This window comes from Suncus etruscus, chromosome 5, assembly GCF_024139225.1.
Source record: "Suncus etruscus isolate mSunEtr1 chromosome 5, mSunEtr1.pri.cur, whole genome shotgun sequence".
In the NCBI taxonomy this organism is placed as follows: Eukaryota; Metazoa; Chordata; class Mammalia; order Eulipotyphla; family Soricidae; genus Suncus; species Suncus etruscus.
Window position 1 is genome coordinate 37,459,437 of NC_064852.1, and position 23,867 is coordinate 37,483,303.

The 23,867-nt window shown below is 31.2% G+C and overlaps 1 protein-coding gene across 1 annotated transcript in view; it reads right to left on the minus strand.

Annotated features, from left to right (window-relative positions):
• The window catches only part of LRP1B (LDL receptor related protein 1B), a 1,191,264-nt gene that overhangs the window by 716,934 nt on the left and 450,463 nt on the right, over positions 1-23,867 (minus strand). The window contains 3 exon segments of the mRNA XM_049772845.1: positions 121-310; positions 2,598-2,817; positions 9,563-9,743. Coding sequence (XP_049628802.1) covers positions 121-310; positions 2,598-2,817; positions 9,563-9,743 — 591 coding nt within the window.

A 23,867-nucleotide genomic window follows, 5' to 3' on the forward strand; every position in this document is an offset into this window, starting at 1 on the left:
TGATATTGGAGTAACTGAATGCCATTTATCTGAAAATGAAAGCAATATCATCAAAGTAAACTGTTTGTTACTACTATATATATGTATGTATATAACTCAAGCAATTCTGTTTTTTAATACCTTGCTGCTTCCGTGGATCATATATCTGAAGGCCAAAGAGTGGTGGCCTTTCACGCCTCAGTAATGTCACTTCACTCGTTATCAAGTCTAGTTGAAAAATGGAACCATTCATATAGTCAGTCCAGAACACATAATTTCCATGATGTGACAGTCCAAAAGGATGGTTCAATTCTTTGCCACTGTAAACAATCTATAAAATATAAACATGTTGTTAAAAAATATCATTGACCTTTAGGAAAATCTCTGTAGAGAAAATAATAGTCAAGTAAATATGACAGATAATGCTAACAAATATATAACATAATTTTCTTACAGCATTTTTAAAAATAAATTTAAAATGAATTTCACAATTTGAGTATATTTTTCTCTTTTAAGTCACACTAAAGATTATTTAAATTTCATTTATTTGAAATATCTTACACACAAAATTTTAAATATAATCATGAAATCACTAAAATTATTTAATATTTATTGGATAATATATTCTCCTTCAGATCCAGGAGTGAAATTTGACCTGAGAAATTACTACCAATATATATATTTGAAATATTTTACAACCAATAATAGCCAAGAAATAAAGCATGGAATAATGATGTTGGGAGTGAAATACTCTATTATACTTAGACCAAAGCAAATTCAAGGAATCTAAATGACAGAAAATAAGATAAGTATTTTAATTTTGATCTGAAAAACATTTATTAATGATAAAATTATCTAAATATTTGTTGACTAAATTTATATTTATTTTATACAATTACATTATATGGTTTTTATTTTAGTTGTATTTTGTTCTTTAAAGCAATCATGTGGCAATTACTATTTTACTTGTAGTTGTAGTAGAATAAAGTATATCCCAAATAATAACATTTTCAATTTTATGATTAATTAAAATAATATCACATGTAATTAATTTGGGGATTTTTTTTTTTTGCTTTTGGACCACACCTGATTATGCTCTAGGGTTATCTTACTTCTGAAGTCAGGGATCATTTCTGGTGGTGCACAAAGAACCATATTGAATGGTAAGGATAGATCCTGAGAAAGACTTGTATAAGGCAAGTACTCTATCCACTGTACTATTATTCTTGCCTTCATTAAAATTTTTTGTACTGGGGCTGGAATGATAGCACAGTGGTAGGGAGTTTGCCTTGTACGTTGCCAACCCAGGTCAGACCCTTGTTTAATCTCTTACTTGCCAGGAGTGATTTCTGAGCACAGAGCCAGGAGTAATCCAAAGCACCATGTAATGTGGTCCATAAAACAAAAAAAAAATTGTACACACATTATTTATTAAAACCTGAATGAAATAATAGCACTAGAGATGAAATTATTTTATTTATATAATTCATCTTATAATTATGTCTTGAATACCTTTAGTAACTTTTTTGATATTTTTCAACTCCATGTAGGTTAAATTACACATCAGATAATTAATTATGAATCTTGTGTATATACAACATTTTTTAAGGAATCATAAATAATTTAGCATCTGTTAAGTAAATGACACTGGGTTAAATGCCAAGAATTTTAGTTACATGAGGAAAAATAATTAGGTAGAGTTAAATCCAATCAATTATTTAAACAGTATTAAATGACTTGTGAAACATTTATTTTCTAAACAGAATTAACAAAGCCTAGACTTGCCCATTCCAGCTGTCTTCTTTACCAAAGAAAGGGGGATTGTGGCAGTTTGCATTTTGATAGTTTATAATACTTGATTTCCCATTTTTTAACAGTTGTAGTTGTGCATTGGTATGATAAACAGAAAAATTTGGGAAAATTACTCAACTGTTTATGTGGAAAGCTCCATCTTCAGCCTTAATTCAATACATAGTCTTCTGCACAGTGAAGACTATCCATCAAATCAAGATGGATAAACTACAAGGTCATTCTTATCAACACAATCTCTGCTAGACAGTCAACTTCATCATTAATTTTACCAAAATTTAAAAATAATTTTGTAATAATAACGAATGATTCTAAATACTAAAAGAACCACGACAAAACTGGTGCATCTATCTGTACCCATGTTTTATGTTCAGTTAATTTGCTACGACTTCCAATGTCACAAATATTTTTTTTATTCAAATAAGAGGCAATAAATTACTTTTCCTTAATATATAGGTTAAATTTTAGCTGCAAGTATTAAAGATCTTTTAATAGTACTGAGTTGCTTGGCCATGGCAAACTCATCAATAATAGAAGAAAATTACACTTTAAAACAGCTCTAATATCCTCAGAGCTTCTTTTGAAAATCCCACAAATCCTGGCATACCACAGTGAGCTGGGCCTGGTCTCCTGGAGGCAAGTGCCAGCTGCACTACTTAATGTGCAGCCTCCTTTTGCCATCCCACAGAGACGACTGGCAGTCACCTCAGAGGGATAAAAATAAACTTGAAAGTATTTTTAACACAACACAACAAGGCTTTGTGAAAGAAGAAGCCTGTGGGGTAGTAACAGCAGTATTTGTCTTTTACCTTCCTGTGAGTTCCATTCAAAAACACTTTTTCAATATGATCATAATAAGCATCACACCAGTATAATGTGCTCATGTGAAAGTCCAGAGTTAAACCGTTTGGCCACAGCATCTTTGAAGTCACAAAAATCTGCCGATTGATCCCATCCATCCAGGCCTTCTCAATCCTTCCCACGCTGTCATCTATTTCATCTTCCTCCCAGTCTGTCCAGTACATCCAACTAAGATATTACAAACAAGAGAGTAAACACATATTACATTCACATATCAATGGACACATCCTTAGAGTCAGAAACTCCATAAAATCTAAAATAATTTTGCTTTGTTCTCCTGGTTAATGCATCTATGATTAAAAAATAAAAACAGAGCTGCAGACTATAAAGTTGTTCATTTTAACACTTTATAGGACACCCACAACCAGCTGCTGAGTTATAAGGGAAGTACAGATTTATTTAGGAGAACCAGTCCATTTTGACACTTAGTTTATCTACCACCAGCCCTAATGCACTTAATGGTCTCATTCATTAATTAAACTAATGGTTTAAAATGCCAATTTTCTTTGTGTTCATTCCAAGTCTGATAAATTATTTTTGGATAGAAGAATTTTTAATTCTTCCTCATTTATTCAGATAGGCGATTAAAAAGATTGACATGAGACTCACACAACACAGTTAATAATCTACTTCTAACTTTATTTAATGTCAGATGAAATATTATTTTTAAGACAGACAATTAGATTGCCTTTGTACTAAAGGACACAGGCATACTGAGATTGTTTGCCCAGGTCTAATTTGTCTTCTTGATGCAAATTATCTATGCTTTATTGCCGCTTATTATTACCCCAAAACCCACAGAAGATGATTTAGCTGCACATAAGTTTAATAACAGCAGGTTGACTGACCTTGAGATTTTGAGCTTTAATTTCTATCTCAAACAAAAGCATCTGCTTCTAGAAACAAATCTTTTGTGTAAGCTATAACAGTAGGAGTGGGGTCTCTGAGCTAATGTTCCAATTCCCTCATGAATAAGGTTAAAACCCTCCACATGTGTTGTTTTAGGGGCATGTGAAAGTTCCTAAGATATTAATTAAAGTGTATTTTTAAACCAGTCACCTCATATAAGACTTTATAAGGTGCCAAAGTTTTTCTAAGCAGCTGCCCCCTCAAGTTTTATTAGCTCCCTCATTCCCACATTTTGTGGATCCTAAAGAATTTATGAGTTTGTGTGTGGAACTCTGTAACCATGACTAAAAATCCTGTGCTCTAAATGGAAAGACTTGAAACAACAAAGAATGTGTTACAACAATCCTTCTTATCTCCATTTCATTTAAACTCGTTGTAAAATTCTTTTAGTGTCTATAATTATATTAATAGGCCTTTTTTAAACCCAATGAAGTATATTATTACTGGAAAGTTTTATTAAATCAAACGTAAATCTACTCATAAAAAACATCCTGCAAGTCCTTCAAGTATTATTGGTACAAATTAGGAAAAATGAGAGTAAGTATAATTGACAATTTTATTTATGTGAGAAATAACTATTTTTCATTTAATAAATCCACTGTTTAAGCTAAAATAATTTTAATTTCTATTGATATTTTCCTGAAATTTTGCATGGAAATATAGGTTCTAATTCAATAATTTAAGTTATGGTTGATGGATCTATAGTACAGTGTGTTGACTTTGTAAGTGGTTGATCTGAGTTCAATTTTTGCTATTCCATATAGCTTCTGAGCACTGTCAAGAGTGATACCTGAGTACATTGTAAATGTCCCCCAAACAAGCCCAACAGCAGCAACAAAATCAGCAACAGCAAAAAGAAACAACAATAATAAATTATGATTAGAGAGAATTGTGTCTTCCTTGTACATGTCCAACCTTGATATATCTCCTAGAATATAATATGGTTTCTTGAGTACTGCCAGGAATATATTCTGAGCATATAGACAGGTGTAACTAAGAGGACTGCCAGTTATTGTCCAAGCCTGCCCTACTTACAATATATATTTAAATAAATTATAAAATTATAGGATATAAGTGAGTTTATTTGATTATCAGTTTGAGTAATAATGGCACCATAATTGATTAGCAATATCTTGGAACTTATCAGACATATTATTTAAATAACTTCAGTATCAACCTAAACTTTTATTGCTATTCTGAATGCAATAGTCATTATTTTCCAAAGATAACTTTTGTTAGAAATAAGTATTTTATTCTGTTTTTGTTTGAATAGGTGTCCATTGCCATGAATTAAAGAATAAATTGAAAATAAGAAAAATGTTTCCTAGGACCAGAGTGATAGCACAGTGGTAAGGCGTTTGTCTTGCATGCATCCAACACAGGACGGACCTGGTTGGAATCCCAGGAGCAAAGATAGCCCCCAAGTCTGCCATGAATAACTACTGAGCGCAGAACCATGATTAAACCCTGAGCATCTCTGGGTGTGACCAAAAAATAAAGAAAAATAAAATGTTGTACTGAGAAAATTCCTCTGATGTAAGTAAAATAAATCCAAACTTTTAATCTGACATTAAAGCATTAAAGCATATTGAATATCTCAAGCTTTATGCTTTTATTAAGTTCTTCATGGTTCTCATGTTCTAACTTTAATGACTTATGATATCAACTCTTCTACTCCTAAATAATGAGTGACACACTTATGATGACTCCATAGCAAAAAGTCTGGGACCATGTCTAGGAAAATTTGGAAATTTGATTAATTATCTAAAACACAATATTAACTTAAAAATTCAGTAAATTTCTCGAGGGTGAATTTTCTGTTTTATCTCATCAGTAATAGGCAATTATGAAGGTGTGTGAGAGGAGCATTGACTAGATTACTGTCTTATAAACTGAACAACTATTTGAGCTACTAGTATTTAGTGATTTAAATGTCATGTATTCAATAATGATTTAATAAAAATATTTCTTTGCTGATTAAATAACTTGTAATAAAACTCAATAGGACAATGGTTATAAATAATCTATAAATAGTTAAAGTACATAAATATTATATGTTTGAAAATGTTTTTCTACACTTATCATATGCATTTTTTCTTATTTATGTTTTAACTGATGGTTTCTAAAATTACTCAGAGCCATTTCTGTTAATTAATTAATTGGGTTCAGTAGTGCTTCATTCCACCAGGGACAGCTCAGTGGTAAAGAGGAGACTATGTGGTATATGCATGTTAGACTGCCAGTTAGACTTGTCATCCATGTCTTCAATCTGTTTTAGTGAACATATAGTAATGGTATTTTTCAGGGGCTGGAGAGTAAGTGCATTGGAGATTACTTGCTTTGTGCACATCTGGCTAGGTTCATTCCCTGGCACCACATATTACATCCAGTAAAGAAGTATGCTGATTTATTGGGAAATATTCTCAACCCAAAAATCTAGGAACAGCAATGTGTCAATCTCAGTTTCTAAGAACCTCACATATCTCTGATACAATTAAGTATGTCTTTATTTTACCTTTATAAAAACTGCTTTTATATATTCCTCTCGTGGCACAGAAAATTAATTTTAAATTTTCCCTTCATATATATTTTCATAAAGAATACTGTTATTATGTGCTAGTCCTAAAAATAACATATCTCTTATACATTAAATATATGCATATGTTACATACCAAAGTGTTAGAAGAAAACAGCTGACAGAATGAAGATTAAAAGTAGAATTTAATTAAATACATTTGCTGAGGATCTCTCTAAGGATATATTATTTAAGCTGAAAATTAATTGGATAAAAAATAGCCATGGAAAATAAAATTAAAAGAAAAGTTTCTGATAAATGGTTTTGTAGAAGATCTTAAGTGGGCAAGATCTTGACTGTAAAGTAACTTAAGTAAGCTTGTATAACAAGGTTTATATTAATTTAATCAGTGGTAAATGATCAATAATTCAATTGAAATGGAATTCAGGACCTTGCCCAATTCTTGAGAGTCTTATTCTTTGTCTTTAATAAAGAAATTATATAAAAAAGTGAAGAAGTCATATTTATTTCTAAGTCATAAGTAAATGATATTTCTATTGAGAATGAATTAGATACCTATTTAACAGAATACATCTCTGTAAATACAAACTGAACTCAAACTAAGCTTTATCAATAACATTCAATTCTTTATAATTTAAATTGACTTATCTTCTGTTTTAGATATTTGAATCAGTTGCTTTATCAGGCTGCATAAAATGAAAAACAATGGTTTTATATGAACATAAAACTCAAACTTGCTAGAGACTTTAAAAAAAGAAGAGATTTTGGGTTGAAAAAGTTATTACTAAAAAGGAAAAAAAACATGGCAATCAGAATTTTTCAAAATTCTCTCTACTCTATAGGTGTTTTACATTTTGAATAAAAATTAGTATCCTTTGCAGGTAGTATTGAAGAGGACTGCTGAATTTTATGTTTATATATTTACAATCTCTAAATTTCATTCTAATTATTTTATTCTTTGACCTGCACATTTATGTCATCAACAAGAGCATTATAAAGACATTTTAACTGTTAGAAAAACATTTTATCTAAAAGAAAACAAATGTTATGCTATTTTAAGAAATAGTTGAAAATTTTTGCTTCAAGCATATTTTAGACAGTGTAAAATAAATATTTTCTCTAAGAAGTATGATTGCTTTGGTTTAAAGGTCAGGTAAATGACTTCATTTTAAAGTCCAGGAATGGAACAGATAATTATAAAATCTACACATAAAAGCACTGAAATTGCTTTGCAATTATGCTTCACAAAATAACACTCAATGAGTTCTTCCTCGATTTAAGTGTCATCCCTTGAAGAAGCATGCTGATTTTATTGGGAGATATTCTCAACCAAAATAAATCTAGGAATAGCAATGTGGCAACCTCAGTTTATACGAACTTCACGTCTCTGATTTAATTATTTCTTGTGTTTGTGTAGTGAGGTTTAAAAAAAGTATTTGTTTTGCGATATAGTAAGCTATGGTATGTAAGTTTGGATGGCAAATACACATAAAAACAATCCGATATTTAAAATACACAACTAGTACTATGGTTCTGTAATTATGCAAAAAATTTTACTTTTTGTATTTTTAAAACAGTTTATTCATATATTATTTATCATTTATTATTTACTCAATAAAAATCAAAGAAAACTATTTACCAACATTGAACAAAATAATATAAACATTGTATAAAATGGTAGCATTTACAAAGCACATTCCATATGATAACATCAAAACTTTTATGTTTAAAATTATGTCATTACTCATTTGTGGGATATATGAAAATATGAATATATGAAAAATATATAAAAAATACAGTTTGGTAATAATACACAGAAACAATAGAGATGAAGACCAGAAGTACTAATTTGTTAATGGAATCTTGTCCCAAATAAAATTGTAGAACAGTACAGTTGGGTAGACCACTATGACATGATAGTTGGAACTGATAACTCTACACAAAAATTGGGTGTTGAAAAGTAATAAAATGATACTCATAAAGAATAGGGAAAGCAGTGTCAAAAAGGAAACAAAAGGAAGAACCAGATAAATAAAACATCTGTCAAGAGGCAGGTGTGTATGTGGGGAGATAGAAAATTTGAAATATTAATGGTGGGAAAATGCACTGGTAAAAGTTGGTGTGCATTTTATGACTGAAACTCAATTGTGAACAGTTTCGTAACCACAGTGCTTTATAAAGATACATTCCAAATAATTGAAGAAAAATTAATTCAAATACAAATTTCAAAGTAAGATTCTCTCTATTTTTAGGCTTTGTATCACTCTCGCTGTACTGAGAGTGCTTACTCATATGCAAGACAAGTTCCTTACCTCCTGCACTATATTCCCTGCCCAATTCACTATACACTTTAAAAATTGATTATGGCAAAGTGGCAATGAGCAAATTCTGGAAATAGACCACTCAGGTTTAAATATTTACTTGATTTGCTAACAATTCAATAATCTTTTATAAACAGATGGCCAATTTCTTTCATAAACTGGATTGGAATAGCAACTAAACAAAAATTATTATTATTAAATAGGAGCATACTAACCTATTTGACAGAATAGTTCTCTATAAATACAAACTAAACTCAAACTAAGCTTTATCAATAACATTCAATTGTCTTTATAATTTAAATTGACTAATCTTCTGTTTTAGATATTTGAATCAGTTGCTTTATCAGGCTGCATAAAATGAAAAACAATGATTTTATATGAACATAAAATAGAATATAAACATTTATTGGAAGTATTCTACTTTACTCTGTCTATTATAATATATTTTTTATTGTGTACATTTTTGGATAAATTAAACAAGTAACTTGTCTCAAGTAACTACTCATGTGAATTTAGATGTGCTTAAGAATTGTAGGGGACAAAAAAAATAGGGGCTGGGGAGGCGGCGCAAGTGGTAGGCGTTTGCCTTGCATGCGCTAACCTAGGACAGACCATGGTTTGATTCCCCCAGTGTCCCATATGGTCCCCAAGCCAGGAGTGATTTCTGAATGCATAGCCAGAAATAACACCCATAAAGGAAAAAAAAAAAAAGAATTGTAGGGGTTGAAGAGAAAGGATAGGAGTGAAGTTGCATAAAGTTGCATATCTTGCATAAAACTACCCTGGTTCTATCCTTGGCACTGCAAATTCTCCTGAGTATTGCTATATTTAGCCCCAGACTTCCCCCACAATCACTATGTCTAGACCTGGAGAATGACTGATATAATTCCTGGCACAAGCCTTAGGAGCTTTTCATTACATACCCTAACAGTGAACCAGCGAATCACTTGTAAGACCACAGTTTTCTGAGCAACATGTTGGATAGACTCACCACTCCAATAAATAAATAAATAAATAAATAAATAAATAAATAAATAAATAAATAAATAAATAAATAATAAATAAATAAGAACTTAACTACATTTTACTACTGAATAATAAAAGAAAAATACTATTAAATGTAATAAGCTGATTGAAAAGGGCATACCCATTTACAGGATCGACCACAATTCCTCTAGGATGTGACATTTCTCCCTCCAGAAGAGTTTTCCGACTCTGAGAAGCCTTCTCCAGCCTTGCCACATTAATAGTTTTTCTATGCCCATCATTTGTCCAGTAAAGATTGTTTCCAATCCAGTCCACTGCTATTCCCTCCACATTATCCAGATCTGTCAAAAAGAAAAAAAGAAGAAAGTAATGTTTTGAAATAGTGTCCCCAAATTGATATTCTATTTAAATTTTTTTAAATGAGGAAAAAATGAATTCTAATCCATAAGGTAATTATAGTGTAATATTTTTGCAATGAGCATCTACTACACATTAAATTTTACTTTGAATAAAATTTTGAGATATATCCACTCTCATTAATTTTAATTTAAATAGAAAACAGAAAATTAATTTGTTGATTATATAAGAAAAATGTTAAGGGAAACATGTTCTACCACCAATATCATATGGTTCTCTGATTTGATGAGAATGAACACCAGAGACATAAGACGGGAAGTGATCCTTGAGAAGAGCAAGATGTGAGAGAGAATGGGAAGGGAAGAAAAGGTAAGAAAAATGAAGCAAAAGAAAAAAATTTGATCCTATGTTAAACAATGTAGTTACATAAAATATCACAAAATAGCAGTAATATGTAAACCTATGTATACATATTCAAATTTGCAATAAGTAATCTGATTAATTTTAATATCCATATGCCAATAGATAGATGAACAGGTCCATCAAATCCACATGAACCCTATGTCTGAATGTTAAAAACAAACTTTTGTCATAGAATTTCACAAACAGAATATCAAAGAAACACTGAAATATTTCTGCATAATTTGGGTTTATTTGTCAAAGGATGTCACTATAGATTTATTTGAAATAGAAATTATTTAATAGTATTTTATTACATATAAAACATGAAAAGTTCATTAAATTCAAATGCTACTTAGAAAAATTAAGTTTAACACCTTAATTTGGATACTATAGACTATTAATAAAACAGGATAAAAATGGGGTAAAAATGCTCCAAGTCATATGACTCCAATGTGGAATTTTTTTAGGCTGTTCTACTGGTATAAAATATCCACATAATTATGTTAGGATGATTGAATTCCTCTCCTATGTGGAAAATTGGTGTAAACTCTTCTTTTAAAACCTGGAGAAACCTTAATCTATTATACTCTTTTAAATAAAGAAATCTTTGTTCAAATGCAATCTAGAAATAAAAAGCATTTCAGAATAAATAAACAAGGAGTCTTTAATGTACTTATATTCTTTAATCATTACCTCCTTCTGTGAAAAAAAAATACAACTGAAATTTCTTTACTAACCTTTACTGCTAATCAACTTTTGCCCTGACTCAGGATGACTAATAAAACGTGTGATTTGATCTAACTGAAAATCTCATTATAGTGAATCAGATATGTTCTCAATTTCACTAGGCTATCTGCTTCATTACCATCCAATATGAGTAATTTTCACAGGTTAATTGTACCAATGCTTAGAAAAAAAGTTTAATTTTGTCTTTACTGACACTTAATTTTACTGAGAACTTTCCTCTTCTGGAACAATAGAAAAAAAGTTGCCGTTGATGCTTTTATAGTCTAAGGTTCACTTTTCATGTAAGTTGATAAAATAGTTCCCCTTCTTTCCTAGTTGATATAATTTAATTGTATTAAAAATTTATTTCAATGCAATAAATTTGCTTGTTCAAAAATTTTTGCTTTAATGTTATTTTTTTTACATGTAACAAAACTTTTCACATTTTATGTGAAACTGTTACAATGGTAGCTATACCATTGTATAGATGGTATATACTTCTATATGGACAAACAACTAATATATGGACAAACAACTAAGTCACACCTATTAAAATTTTATTATTTTATTGTGAATATAATAGTGAAGATAATATTCCATGGAGGATAATAAGGTATACGTGCATATAAATTTCATATAAAATGCATAGCATACTGCTTTTCTAAATATCTGTATTTGCATGCTTTCCAATTATTGAGAAACCTACATATAAATATCCTGATAATTTTTCTTATGGTTATCACTTCATAAAAATAAGCTGGATATTTTTCTCTTTGAAAATGATAATTTAACATTGTCACTTGCTTTTAGTGACCATCTTTAACTTAAAAAAGGCATATACAGACAGTCGTAAAAAAGGAATAAGATAGAATTCAATTTTAAGAAAGAACACTTAAAAGAAATTTATCCCCATGAAATTGAATATTTTTCAAAATTATTACAATAAATTATAATATGCAATTTATAATTACAAGAAAGAAATATTTTGAAAAATATTGATAGTGATAATGATTATAAATTCTGAGTTACAATTCCTATATTTTGTCACTTACTGCCTTTAACTTAATATTTGTCCTAATATTTAATCTCCAGATCTTCAACAGGGGGATGAGTGTTTGACTCATCTGATAATTTATGGATTAAAATAAAAAGCAAAGAAACAGAGACTTGCAAGCAAGACACATGTTTAGAGAACAAAGGCTTGAGAAACATTTCTTTTGAATTTAAGAGAAACATTTTTTGTTGAGATTGAGAGTAGTTTTGTACTCATTATTTTTTAACTAATAACCAGGAATGGCCTTGGCATTAAAACAAAGATGAGAACAACATTAGTTAATCACTGGGGACAGATCATATAGAAAATTTTAGTCTGACCAGATTCCTAAAAATGCCTGAGATTGAAAATTGAGCAGATGATTAATTAAATCAACTTTATTCACTCATGTCATCTATGGTACCTCAGGCTATACTGAAATGCACAAAAAGGATTTGTACTAATTGAAGTACAAGAATATGAGTCAGGAGAAATGTCAAAGTGCTGACTCTAAGACAAGAAAAGACATTCTTGAACTTAGGAGTTTCTATAAGCATATAGTACTTTCAATTATTTAAGACAGTTAAATATACTCAGATTTCATGCTATTTTTTATCTTCATTCTAACACAGAATTTATGTCCACACAACTAATAAAGAACATGGAATCATAAACAGAGAGATGGTTTAAAAATAGAGTTAAATCAATTAATCACTGTTATCAAAATAAAGTAATCAAGACACGTTAATTATTCTTTGAAGATCAAATATAAATATATTAACAATCTAGGTAAGATTATAGTTATAACCTTAGTATTCATGAGAACTAAGGAGACTACAGTTCATGTTGCGCAGTTCCTACATTTTATAAGTAATAAAGCAATGATCCACAAAATTAATGGGAATGAAAAATGAGGAGGCATCCTACGTAGGTTTTCAGTACCACACATTTGGAAGTTTGATTCCTTTTTTAAGATATAGAACAATGTTTCATTGCAAGAAAAACTTGAGGAATAGAGCAGATGAACTGCTTGGAGATAAAGTAAGAATACAGAAGTAAATTACCCTTCCATTTTTCAAAGCAGAAATAATTCTCCATAAATCACAATGATTTTTCTTAAAATATATAGATGCTTTTAACATAGAGATTAAATAAGTGCACATATAAAAGGAAAACGTATTAAAATATGAAAAAAGAGATAATGCTATCAATACAAAAAGAGAGCAGAAATAATACTAAGTTCATTATGGAAAGATGTGAATTTCAAGATGAATTCTTTACTCAAGAGAATTATATAAACATGACTCTTCAAGTTTTCCTATGCTTATAATTGATATTTAATATTATTAATAGTGAAAACTCCTTAAAGAATATCAAGAAACTGATTTTTTTTTTTCTGTTTTTGGGCTTTGGGCCACATGCAGTTGTGCTCAGGGCATACTCCTTGTTATGCATTCAGCAATTTGTAAGCTTGGGGGATCATGTGAGATTTATGGGGAATAAATCAGGATAAAAATGCATGCAAGACAGGCACCTTATCTGCTGAACTGTCTCTTTGGCTCCTATTTTTATCATTTATTTAAAATACAATACAATACATTAATGCTCTGGGGAAAGCATTCTTTTTATTTTATACAAAATGTCAAAGGCTAGTTGTGCGTAAGCTTAGTAAAAAAGAAAAAAATCAAAATATTGATATTGCTGCAAAGTATTTTAGGCAAATTTATCAAATAAATTTTTATAGCCCCAGAAGGAAGTCATAAAGAATATAATGAAGAATAATTTATCTAAAGTATTATATAATATGAAATAATCAAAGTAATCATGTGACTATAAAGAAACATAATTTAAAACTGTGCTAGAAAATGAGATGCTGATTAAATAGCCTGGAAAAAGATAGCTAAAAGTGCTGGAATTTTTTGTTTACTTATAGGACCCCATGTTGGATCCAAGTGACTGCATGGTTCTAGTACAGTTGGAAATGAACTACCAAATCTCTATTTGGGACTCCTGAAAAATAAATAAATATTTGTAGAGAACTTGTAAAAAAATAAAAGAGGTACATTAAAGTAGTGATTCTATTAACTAAAGTTTATTGTTTAATTTTTAATTAAAATATCTTTTAAGACTAGTTGAACACAGACTTGGGGGGTTGTCATTGGTTAAACTTTTCTAACCCATTGGACCAAAAATCTGTGTTTGTTCTAATACCATGTTGTTTTTTGATAACTATGGTTTTGTAGTAAAGTATCAAGTTAGGTACTTAGATGTTTCCCAGTTTCTTGTTTTTTTTGTATGGTTTTGACTATCTTGAGTCCTTTATGATTCCATACAAATTTTATAATTAACAGGTCAAAGTCCTTGAAAAATGTTTTCTAAATTTATAGAGGGATCACATTGAATCTATGTAGTAGTTTAGGTAGTTTGGTAGTTTGTTAAGGTCATTTTGATATTATTAATTTTTCTATCCAATAACATCAAATGTTTTTCATTTGTTTAGGTTTTCTTAACTTATTCTTAGTTTTTGACAAATGATATGAAAACAAGAAATATAATAGAAATAGCCTCTACAACAAATGGTGTTGAGACAATTGTGTAATGACTTGTTAAAAATTAAAACTTTAAAAATTAAAACTGTATCCATGTCTCACACCTTACACAAAAATCAATTCAAAGTGCATCAAATACCTTGAGATTATACCTGAATCTATAAAATACATTGGAAAAACATAGATCTCTCCAAGATCTAGTCCTCATAGGAATTTGCAATGACTATTGAATAAAATCTAAACAAATAGCACTTCATCAAACTAAAAGTGTTCTGTATGACAAAAGAAACACAGGCTAAAACTAAAAGCTGAATTGAAAAAAAATGTTTCACTCAACACATCAGATAAAGGGTTTATACTTAGAATATACAAAGTACTCACAACAATTAGACAACCCCCCTCCAAATTTAAAAACACTATCAAAAATAGAGAGAAAATGCATAGACAACCCTCTGAGGAAGACCATCAGATGGCCAACAGTCATATGAAAAAATGCTTATCATCCCTTATCATTATGAAAACCCAAGTCAAGAATAAAATGAGACAATAGTTTACATGAACAAGATAGCATATATCAAAAAATACTGGGAACAATCTAGTTAGTGAGGCTGTGGTTAAAAAAAAAATCTTGATACACTGCTAGTAGGAATGTTGCTTGTTGTTTCAACCCTTAATAACACTATGGAGGGTTCTAGTAAACTCAGAATTAGAGCTTCTATATGACCCAGAATACATATTTTAGGCCTCAATCTATGGACAATAAAATATTCATTCAAAAGGATGCATGTACCCTACTTATTATCACAGTACTCAGTACAATATCTATGATTTAGCATCATCATAGATGTCCAACAACAGATGAGCTGATCATGAAGATGTGGTACATATATGCAATGGAATGCTACACATCTGTAAGAAATGTAATTCATTACAACATAGATGAAAGTAGAAAATATTATTTTAAATGAAGCCAAAGAAGGATAAATTCAAATGATAACAATAATCTATTGATGGAGGGAGGTTGACATTTGTAGTAAATGTGGTGCTGAAACATTGCATGTCTAAAATTTAACCAAGACTATATTTATAACTCACAATGCTTTTAATTTAAAAACATTTAATTAAAAAAGAAAGATGCAGCAAGAAATAGTTTTTTAATAATTATAAATATTTTTAATAAAATCATGAAATTGGAAATTATTTAGGAAAAAGAGAATATTTGATAGAGGTGCTTAGTTCCTGGCATGTAGCTCAAAAGTAGAAAATATATGTATAAGGCTTCAAATTTCACTTGGACTTAAGAAAAAATAAGTTCTAGATGTTATAATGTGACATGAAAAATATGACTGGAATCACAAGTTTAGTAAGAAATTATCAGGAGAATCATATACTAAGAACAATTTAAAAGTTTTCAAAATACATTTAAGTATAATTATCTTATTATCTCTTAAAAACAAAGAAATTATTTTTCATATTTTTTAGTTTGAATAAATTTATTACATTTCTACTAAAACAAATAAAAATACTACATCGTAAAACCTACAAACTTAAAGCAACACAGCATGAAATAAGTAAACTATACTCAAGATAATTACTACAAAAAAAGTAACCAGGGAATAGGAGTAATAATATTTGGTAGTCATATATGTATAAGTAGGTATATACTGGATGTGTAGGGATAAATTGAATGGTAAGTTTAAGGAGGGCTAGCCAGGGCCATGGTCATAATTTTTTACATGTATAAAAGTTTTTATGAGACTCCTTTATGAGAGGCATGGGACACTTGGAGAAATTTATTTCAGACTCAAGAATACACATTTTTATACTCTTAGGTGTGACAATGCTCAAGGTCTTCTTGAGATGACAAAATATTTGAAAATATTTATAGACTATAAATACAATGCAGAAAAATAACTTAACAAGCTATATTTTACTTTTTACCATATGTATTTTATAGTTCTTATGTGAACCACATTTAAGGTGATTATATATAAAAGTGTCATGAGCAATAGAAAAATATTAGTCTTAGGCTGGAGTGATAGTAAAGCAGGTAGGATGCTTGTCTTGCACTTTGACAACCAGACCTTTGGTCAATCCTCTGCATCCCATATGGACCCTGGAGCCCACGAGGGGTTAATTCCAGAGTGAAGAGCCAGAGTAACCCCTGTATAACACCCGGGGTGTCCCAGAAGCAAACAAAAATAGTCTTTATTATAATATATTTAACTGGGTTTTATCTGTGAGCAATTAGATACTTGTTTTGCAAATAGACCTTTTGTGTCTTGATCTTTCTGGCTGAATGTGCTGAATTCTAAGGGATATGTGATTTCTGAGAACTAACAGATTAATGTAACCACCTGGTTACTAATGTATAAAGCTCTCTTCAAACCACCACTAAGGCTAAACAGACTGTGTTATTTGCTGTAATATTGAAAGTTTAATGAAAAGGTAAAAAATGCCCTATAGGGTTGTTGATTGTAGCAAATCTGACCCCTTGTTTAGCACCTATTTGGAATATCACACAGCTCTGTGGGATTTAGCAACAGTGCAACCAGCTTAAATATACTTATGAAAATAACATTTGCCTTGCCGTGAGTAAAATAATCATCTTAAGTATCATTTTAATATATTCTCTTTTTTGTACCCATTCAGTGATGCCAGGTTCTCATTCCCATCCTCCAAATGTGTTTCTCAACATTCACTCTACTGACATTTAAAACATGATGGTCTTATTCTAAGGGGCTGTGCTATGAATTACAATTAAATATAATAATATTCCTTTTTCCAATTATGAAAACTAATAATGGGGCCAGCGAGGTGGCACTAGAGGTAAGGTGTCTGCCTTGCAAGCGCTAGCCAAGAAAGGACCGCAGTTCGATCCCCCTAGCATCCCATATGGACCCCCAAGCCAGGGGCAATTTCTGAGCGCTGAGCCAAGAGTAACCCCTGAGCATCAAATGGGTGTGGCCCGAAAAACCAAAAAAAAAAAAAAAAAAAAAAGAAAAGAAAAGAAAACGAATAATTATTCCAATTTTTAAATATCGAAGAAAAAGACAAATTGACCCTTGTTCTATGGTGTTGGAGTTTTACCTAAAAAAAAAAATATTGGGGCTGGGGCAATAGTACAGCATGTATAGTACTTTCCTTGAAAGCTCTCATTTATTTTTCTGTATTTTCTGAAATACATTATTAATCTTAAGAAGGATATATTTTTAAAAAAATTTAATATAGTTAAGCTTTACAATTTGAAATATCAAAGGAGAAAATATTAATGCATTAGCATTTGAAGCACTGAGACAATTTTGTGACACAACTATGAACATTTATTAATGTAAAAGTTCATACATATATCTTATCATTTGAGATATTCAAGGCAGGATTATACTGCTACCTTGTATAAGAAGGATCATCAAAGAAGAAAACATATGCCCCAGAATACTGGAGCTGTAGAGAGATTACTGGGGTTGTCTTGCCTTACATGTGGTCCATCTGGATTAATGATATCACCACATATGATCAGCAAGCAATACCAGGAATGATCCTTAAGTCAAGATGAACAAAGCTCAGATGTGATGTGGCCCAAATATAAATAGATGATAAGCAGATAAAATGATGTATTCATATATGCATATATCCAAACATAGGGAAAAATTAACCAATAAAGCAGCCAATTAGCAAATCTGCTAGCCCATGTAAATCCAGATCAAACAAACTGGGCTAGAACGACATGATAGTTCCCTCATCCCATGCTCAGACCACGTCAGCATGACCAATGCTGCTGACCTTCAGTGATTAGTAATCAAAAAATGACTTTTGAATGATAATCAATAGAATTCAAGGAAATTTGCTGGAACCAGTTAAAAAACTCATTTAAATAGAAGTAATGCTACAGTAGCAAATCATTACAGCAGAAAGGGTGAAGCTGGAAGACAAATTATTGAATTTGAATAAAGTCAAATCACTTTACCAGGAAAAAGATATAAAAGGTAAACGAATGAATAAAAGCAAAAAAAAAATAAAATAACTAATGCAGTGTCAGATCTTTACCATACATAAATATGCTAATATCATTATACTATGTACTTTCAAATTGTTTAAACATTATATATTATATTACTTTGATAGTAAGTAATTTGGAATTATAAAAATAAGAGTCAAATGCTAATATGTTTTTTACCTATTTTAATTGTTATATATGTTATACTGTCTGCATTCAAGAGTCGCAAAGGAAAGACCTGCAGGGAGTGGTGTTGTTCTAAGGATCAAATTCAGAGTCAAGACAATTGAGTAATTTCCCTAGTTACCCAATATGCATATTTTAAATTTGACTCTAACACTATGTAGAAACTATGAATGTAGATAAATGAGATTTTGAGTGTTTTATTGAAGCAAAGTTTGGTGTACATATCATTCTTTTTTTCCTCCTGTAAGAAAATTGACAAAAGTTATAAGTAAACATCATATATATTTTTATATCATAAATATCTTAACCTATATATGGGCCTAGAATAAATATTAATTGGAATAGAAATACCATGTTAGAAGAGTGTTATAATTTTTAAACTAATAATAACTTTCCCTACACAACTATTTTGAAGTGTTTTTTTTAATTATTTTCTCCCTTTTCCAGTCACCCAAAATATTTTCAATATATTCTAAGTTATTGTTCACTTTGTTTAGTACTGTCTAACCAGGTATCACAACACTATTTGTAAAAGATCTCAATAATTATTAATTGTCTGAATAACTATAAAAATAAATTACTCATATCAAATCATAAACAATTCTAAATTTCCTTCCACTAGTATAAAGAGCTTCCACAATTATGTGCCACTAACTTCTTCATAAATCCTATGATTTATTCATCATTGCATATACATATGTATATGTTGTTTTTGGTCTATATTTGGTAGGACTTAGAGATTACTCTTTGCTCTGAATTTAGGGATCATTCCTGTCAGTGCTCTGGGGAATATATGGGATGATGAGGATCAAAACTAGTTCAACCACTTGCAAGGCAAAGCCCTGTACACTTTGCTATTGCTTCAACATCAACAGGATTATATTTTTTCCAGCCCCCACAGGATTATATTTCAACTCACATATGAACTGATCAAAAAATAGCAAACTTTGGTGCTAAAAAATAATTTCTAAATTTTGCATTACATCTTAATTTATGTGATGCTTTATAATAAGATTCCTTTTTGGTTATTGTGATTATAAAATAAAAAACTTCTAAAGTACAAAACATGAAGAAGTTGTAATAAAATCCATTTTATTATCAGTTTTTCCTCCAAAACTTATCTTTTTTCTAAAATCCTTTATTACTGTATCTTCACCCTTGCTGTCTTATTCCATTGGTTGATATGTATACATGACATTTTTATTTGTGTTTACAGAAGATGATGGGAAATAAAAATATATTTCACACTTGATATAATTTGCCTTGTAGATATCAGTATTACAATATTGTATAACAATATTGATTCATATTTATCAAATAATGTCATTGATGTAAATATAAATCTGAGTGACAAATCCTGGACAATAAAGACAATAAAAGCACAATTGTTTTGCACAAGGATTTGACCTGCACACTTCATATGGTTTCCAGAGCTCTACTAGGAATGATCCTGAACACTGAGCCAGGAGTAAACTGGAAACACTGCCATGTGCAGACTCACTAAACAAGATCTGCTAAACAAGATCACTAAACAAGATGATAATGAATTAATAAGGGATTATAATTTGTTATTATCTTATTCAGTGAAGAATACAAGCAGTGAATGATTTTGTTTCAATATGCTTATTTTCAGAGTACCAGATACCAAAAAATATCACATGATCAATTTATAAATCCATAAAATTTCAATTTTGAACATTCTAAAACTTTCAAGTTATTATAAACATCATCTATATATCAAAGATAATATATGTCTACACCATGTGTATCATAGGTAGACACAATATTTAATAAAAGAAAGATACACCACACCCGCTGTTATATAAATGTCATCACTATTTTGAGGGGGGCATACCTGGCAATGCTCAGGGGGTTACTCCTGGCTCTGCTCTCAGAAATTGCTCCTGGCTGGCTTTGGGGGCCATATTGGATGCTGGGATTGAATCAAGGTCCAATCCAGGTCGGCAGCCTGCAAAGCAAATGCCTTACCACTGTGCTATAGCTCCAGTCCCTTCAACACTATTCTTAAGAAAATATAAAGCTCAGTTTGTAGGATTTTTAAAATTTGACTGAATGCTTTATTTGAGGAGAATTATCTCACTTGAAAAGCATAGAGTCCCAAAACTAAAAATAAACTTATTTTCTTATGTATTTTAATAATAAAAGGTTTTATTATATTACATGATCAATATATTACATAGGTTATAGTACAATCGACAAACAAAAACTTTTTTGGGGGGTTGGTTTTGTTTTGGGGCCAAACCGGGTGAGGCTCAGTGGTTACTACTGGCTATGCGCTCAGAAATCACTCCTGGGTTGGGGGACCAAAAGGGACAAGGGGATCCAATCAAGGTTTGTCCTAGGCCAGCGAGTAAAAAGCAGACACCATAAAGCTTGCGCCACCACTCGGACCCCAACAAACAATAACTTTTAAGCAAGTACCATGATTATATTGATACAGTAAGCTTAATGAAATAGCAAATCATCTACAATGTTAAGATTATTGTTAGGAGTGATTTAATTAGAAATAGATTATAAATTTCACTTTGTTTTTTGTTGTCCTTTGGACCACATTTAGCAGTGCTTAGGGTTTACTACTAGTGTTGTAATCAGGAATCACTTCTTGCCCACAAGCAGTGCTGGCAAGACAAATGCCATAGCTATAGTTCTTATAGTGAGACATGAATAGATTTATTATTTTAATAATTAAGTTGCTCAAAATTTAAAACAATATGCTATCAAAATACACTCTTCTAGATCACACTTCTTTCTTTCTTTTTTTGGTTGTTAGGCCACACCTGGTGACTCTCAGGGGATACTTCATGCAATGCGCTCAGAAATTGCCCCCGGCTTGGGGGACCATTTGGGACGTGGGGGGGATCAAACCGTGGTTCGTCCTAGACTAGAGCGGGCAAGGCAGACACCTTACTGCTTGTGCCATGGCTCTGGCCCTAGCTCACACTTATTATAATAAAAATTAAGAACATTTCAAGTCATTTTTATTTCTCATAGTTTTATTTTTCAAGATACTTGTCTTAAAGTGCTGACTACAAAACCTATTGCTTATCTATCTAAATCTTTTGATTAATCTTTTACATCCAATTAATCTGGCTTTCTTTATACATAAAATTGTTGCACCCCACTCAGGAAGGGCACACATCAAAAATGTGTTGCACTCCTGAAAAAGAATTATTTACTAAAAAGGCCCGCTTAGAGCAGTCAAAATCAGTTGACCCTTAGTGTGGATTGTTTGGCAATAATTCTTTTTTTTTTTAATTTTTTTAAATTTATTTAAACACCTTAATTACATACATGATTGTGTTTGGGTTTCAGTCATGTAAAGAACACCACCCATCACCAGTGCAACATTCCCATCACCAATGTCCCAAGTCTCCCTCCTCCCCACCCGACCCCCGCCTGTACTCTAGACAGGCTCTCCATTTTCCTCATACATTCTCGTTATTAGGACAGTTCAAAATGTAGTTATTTCCCTAACTAAACTCATCACTATTTGTGGTGAGCTTCCTGAGGTGAGCTGGAACTTCCAGCTCTTTTCTCTTTTGTGTCTGAAAATTATTATTACAAGGGTGTCTTTCATTTTTCTTAAAACCCATAGATGAGTGAGACCATTCTGCGTTTTTCTCTCTCTCTCTGACTTATTTCACTCAGCATAATAGATTCCGTGTACATCCATGTATAGGAAAATTTCATGACTTCATCTCTCCTGATGGCTACATAATATTCCATTGTGTATATGTACCACAGTTTCTTTAGCCATTCATCTGTTGAAGGGCATCTTGGTTGTTTCCAGAGTCTTGCTATGGTAAATAGAGCTGCAATGAATATAGGTGTAAGGAAGGGGTTTTTGAATTGTATTTTTGTGTTCCTAGGGTATATTCCTAGGAGTGGTATAGCTGGATCGTATGGGAGCCCGATTTCCAGTTTTTGGAGGAATCTCCATATCGCTTTCCATAAAGGTTGAACTAGACGGCATTCCCACCAGCAGTGGATAAGAGTTCCTTTCTCTCCACATCCCCACCAACACTGTTTATTCTCATTCTTTGTGATGTGTGCCATTCTCTGGGGTGTGAGGTGGTATCTCATCGTTGTTTTGATTTGCACCTCCCTGATGATTAGTGATGTGGAACATTTTTTCATGTGTCTTTTGCCATGTGTATTTCTTCTTTGTCAAAGTGTCTGTTCATTTCTTCTCCCCATTTTTTGATGGGGTTAGATGTTTTTTTCTTGTAAAGTTCTGTCAGTGCCTTGTATATTTTGGAGATTAGCCCCTTATCTGATGGGTATTGGGTGAATAGTTTCTCCCACTCAGTGGGTGGTTTGGCCATAATTCTAATATGTGACTGTAACTATCTTTCTCTTTATTTTTAACCAATATCAAAAAATCAGGCCTTAGTAATTCTTTCTAACAAAGGAGGACAGTACAAATCCCGCCAAAAGTCTCCCACTAACCAACTCTTGTGATCTTTGCTACTTTGGCGCCAAGATCATGTTTTTTCCCAAAACTTAGCTCATAGTAAAACAATTTTCAGTTTTCCCCTAAAACTCTAAAATATTTCTCTCTCTTCCCACTTCCCTGAAAATTACCTGTTTCTCCTGCTTACCCAAAACAAAGCTAACCCAAAACAAAACTTCTTTTCACCTTCAGTATTGGTTCTTTAATGTGCAAATTTTAGCCATGCTCTTTCATTCTGTTTCCCTAACTATCTCCCACTCTCTTTGATGTCAAAAATTACACCCTGCATTCCAAACCTCAACCTTAAAAGCTACCCAGCTCAAAAAATAAATTTGTCTTCGTCTTTCTAGATGCAAGTCCCCATGCATTCTGTGTGGTCTCATTCATTTCGTATTTCATAATTCATATTTCATATTCGCCTCTTCGTGCTCCCGCTTGACTTTCAGTGGGAGAAGAACCCACTAAGGTTATGCTTAGGGACTTTTTATCCCATTAGGAAAAACAGTCCACAGCATAAAATAAACAAATTCTTTAATTTATTTTATGTATGATGATTTAATGTACTATATTAGTGGAATATTTTGAGGTATAAAATGAAATTGGGAATACTAATTACAACCTTGTCATTAAACTTAGATTTGAGGCAAGTGATATAACCTTTCTGGATCAATTGGCTTTCTAGTATAGTGAAACAATTACTTATAGATATAAAATAATAATTATTTGTGTGTGTGTTTTTGG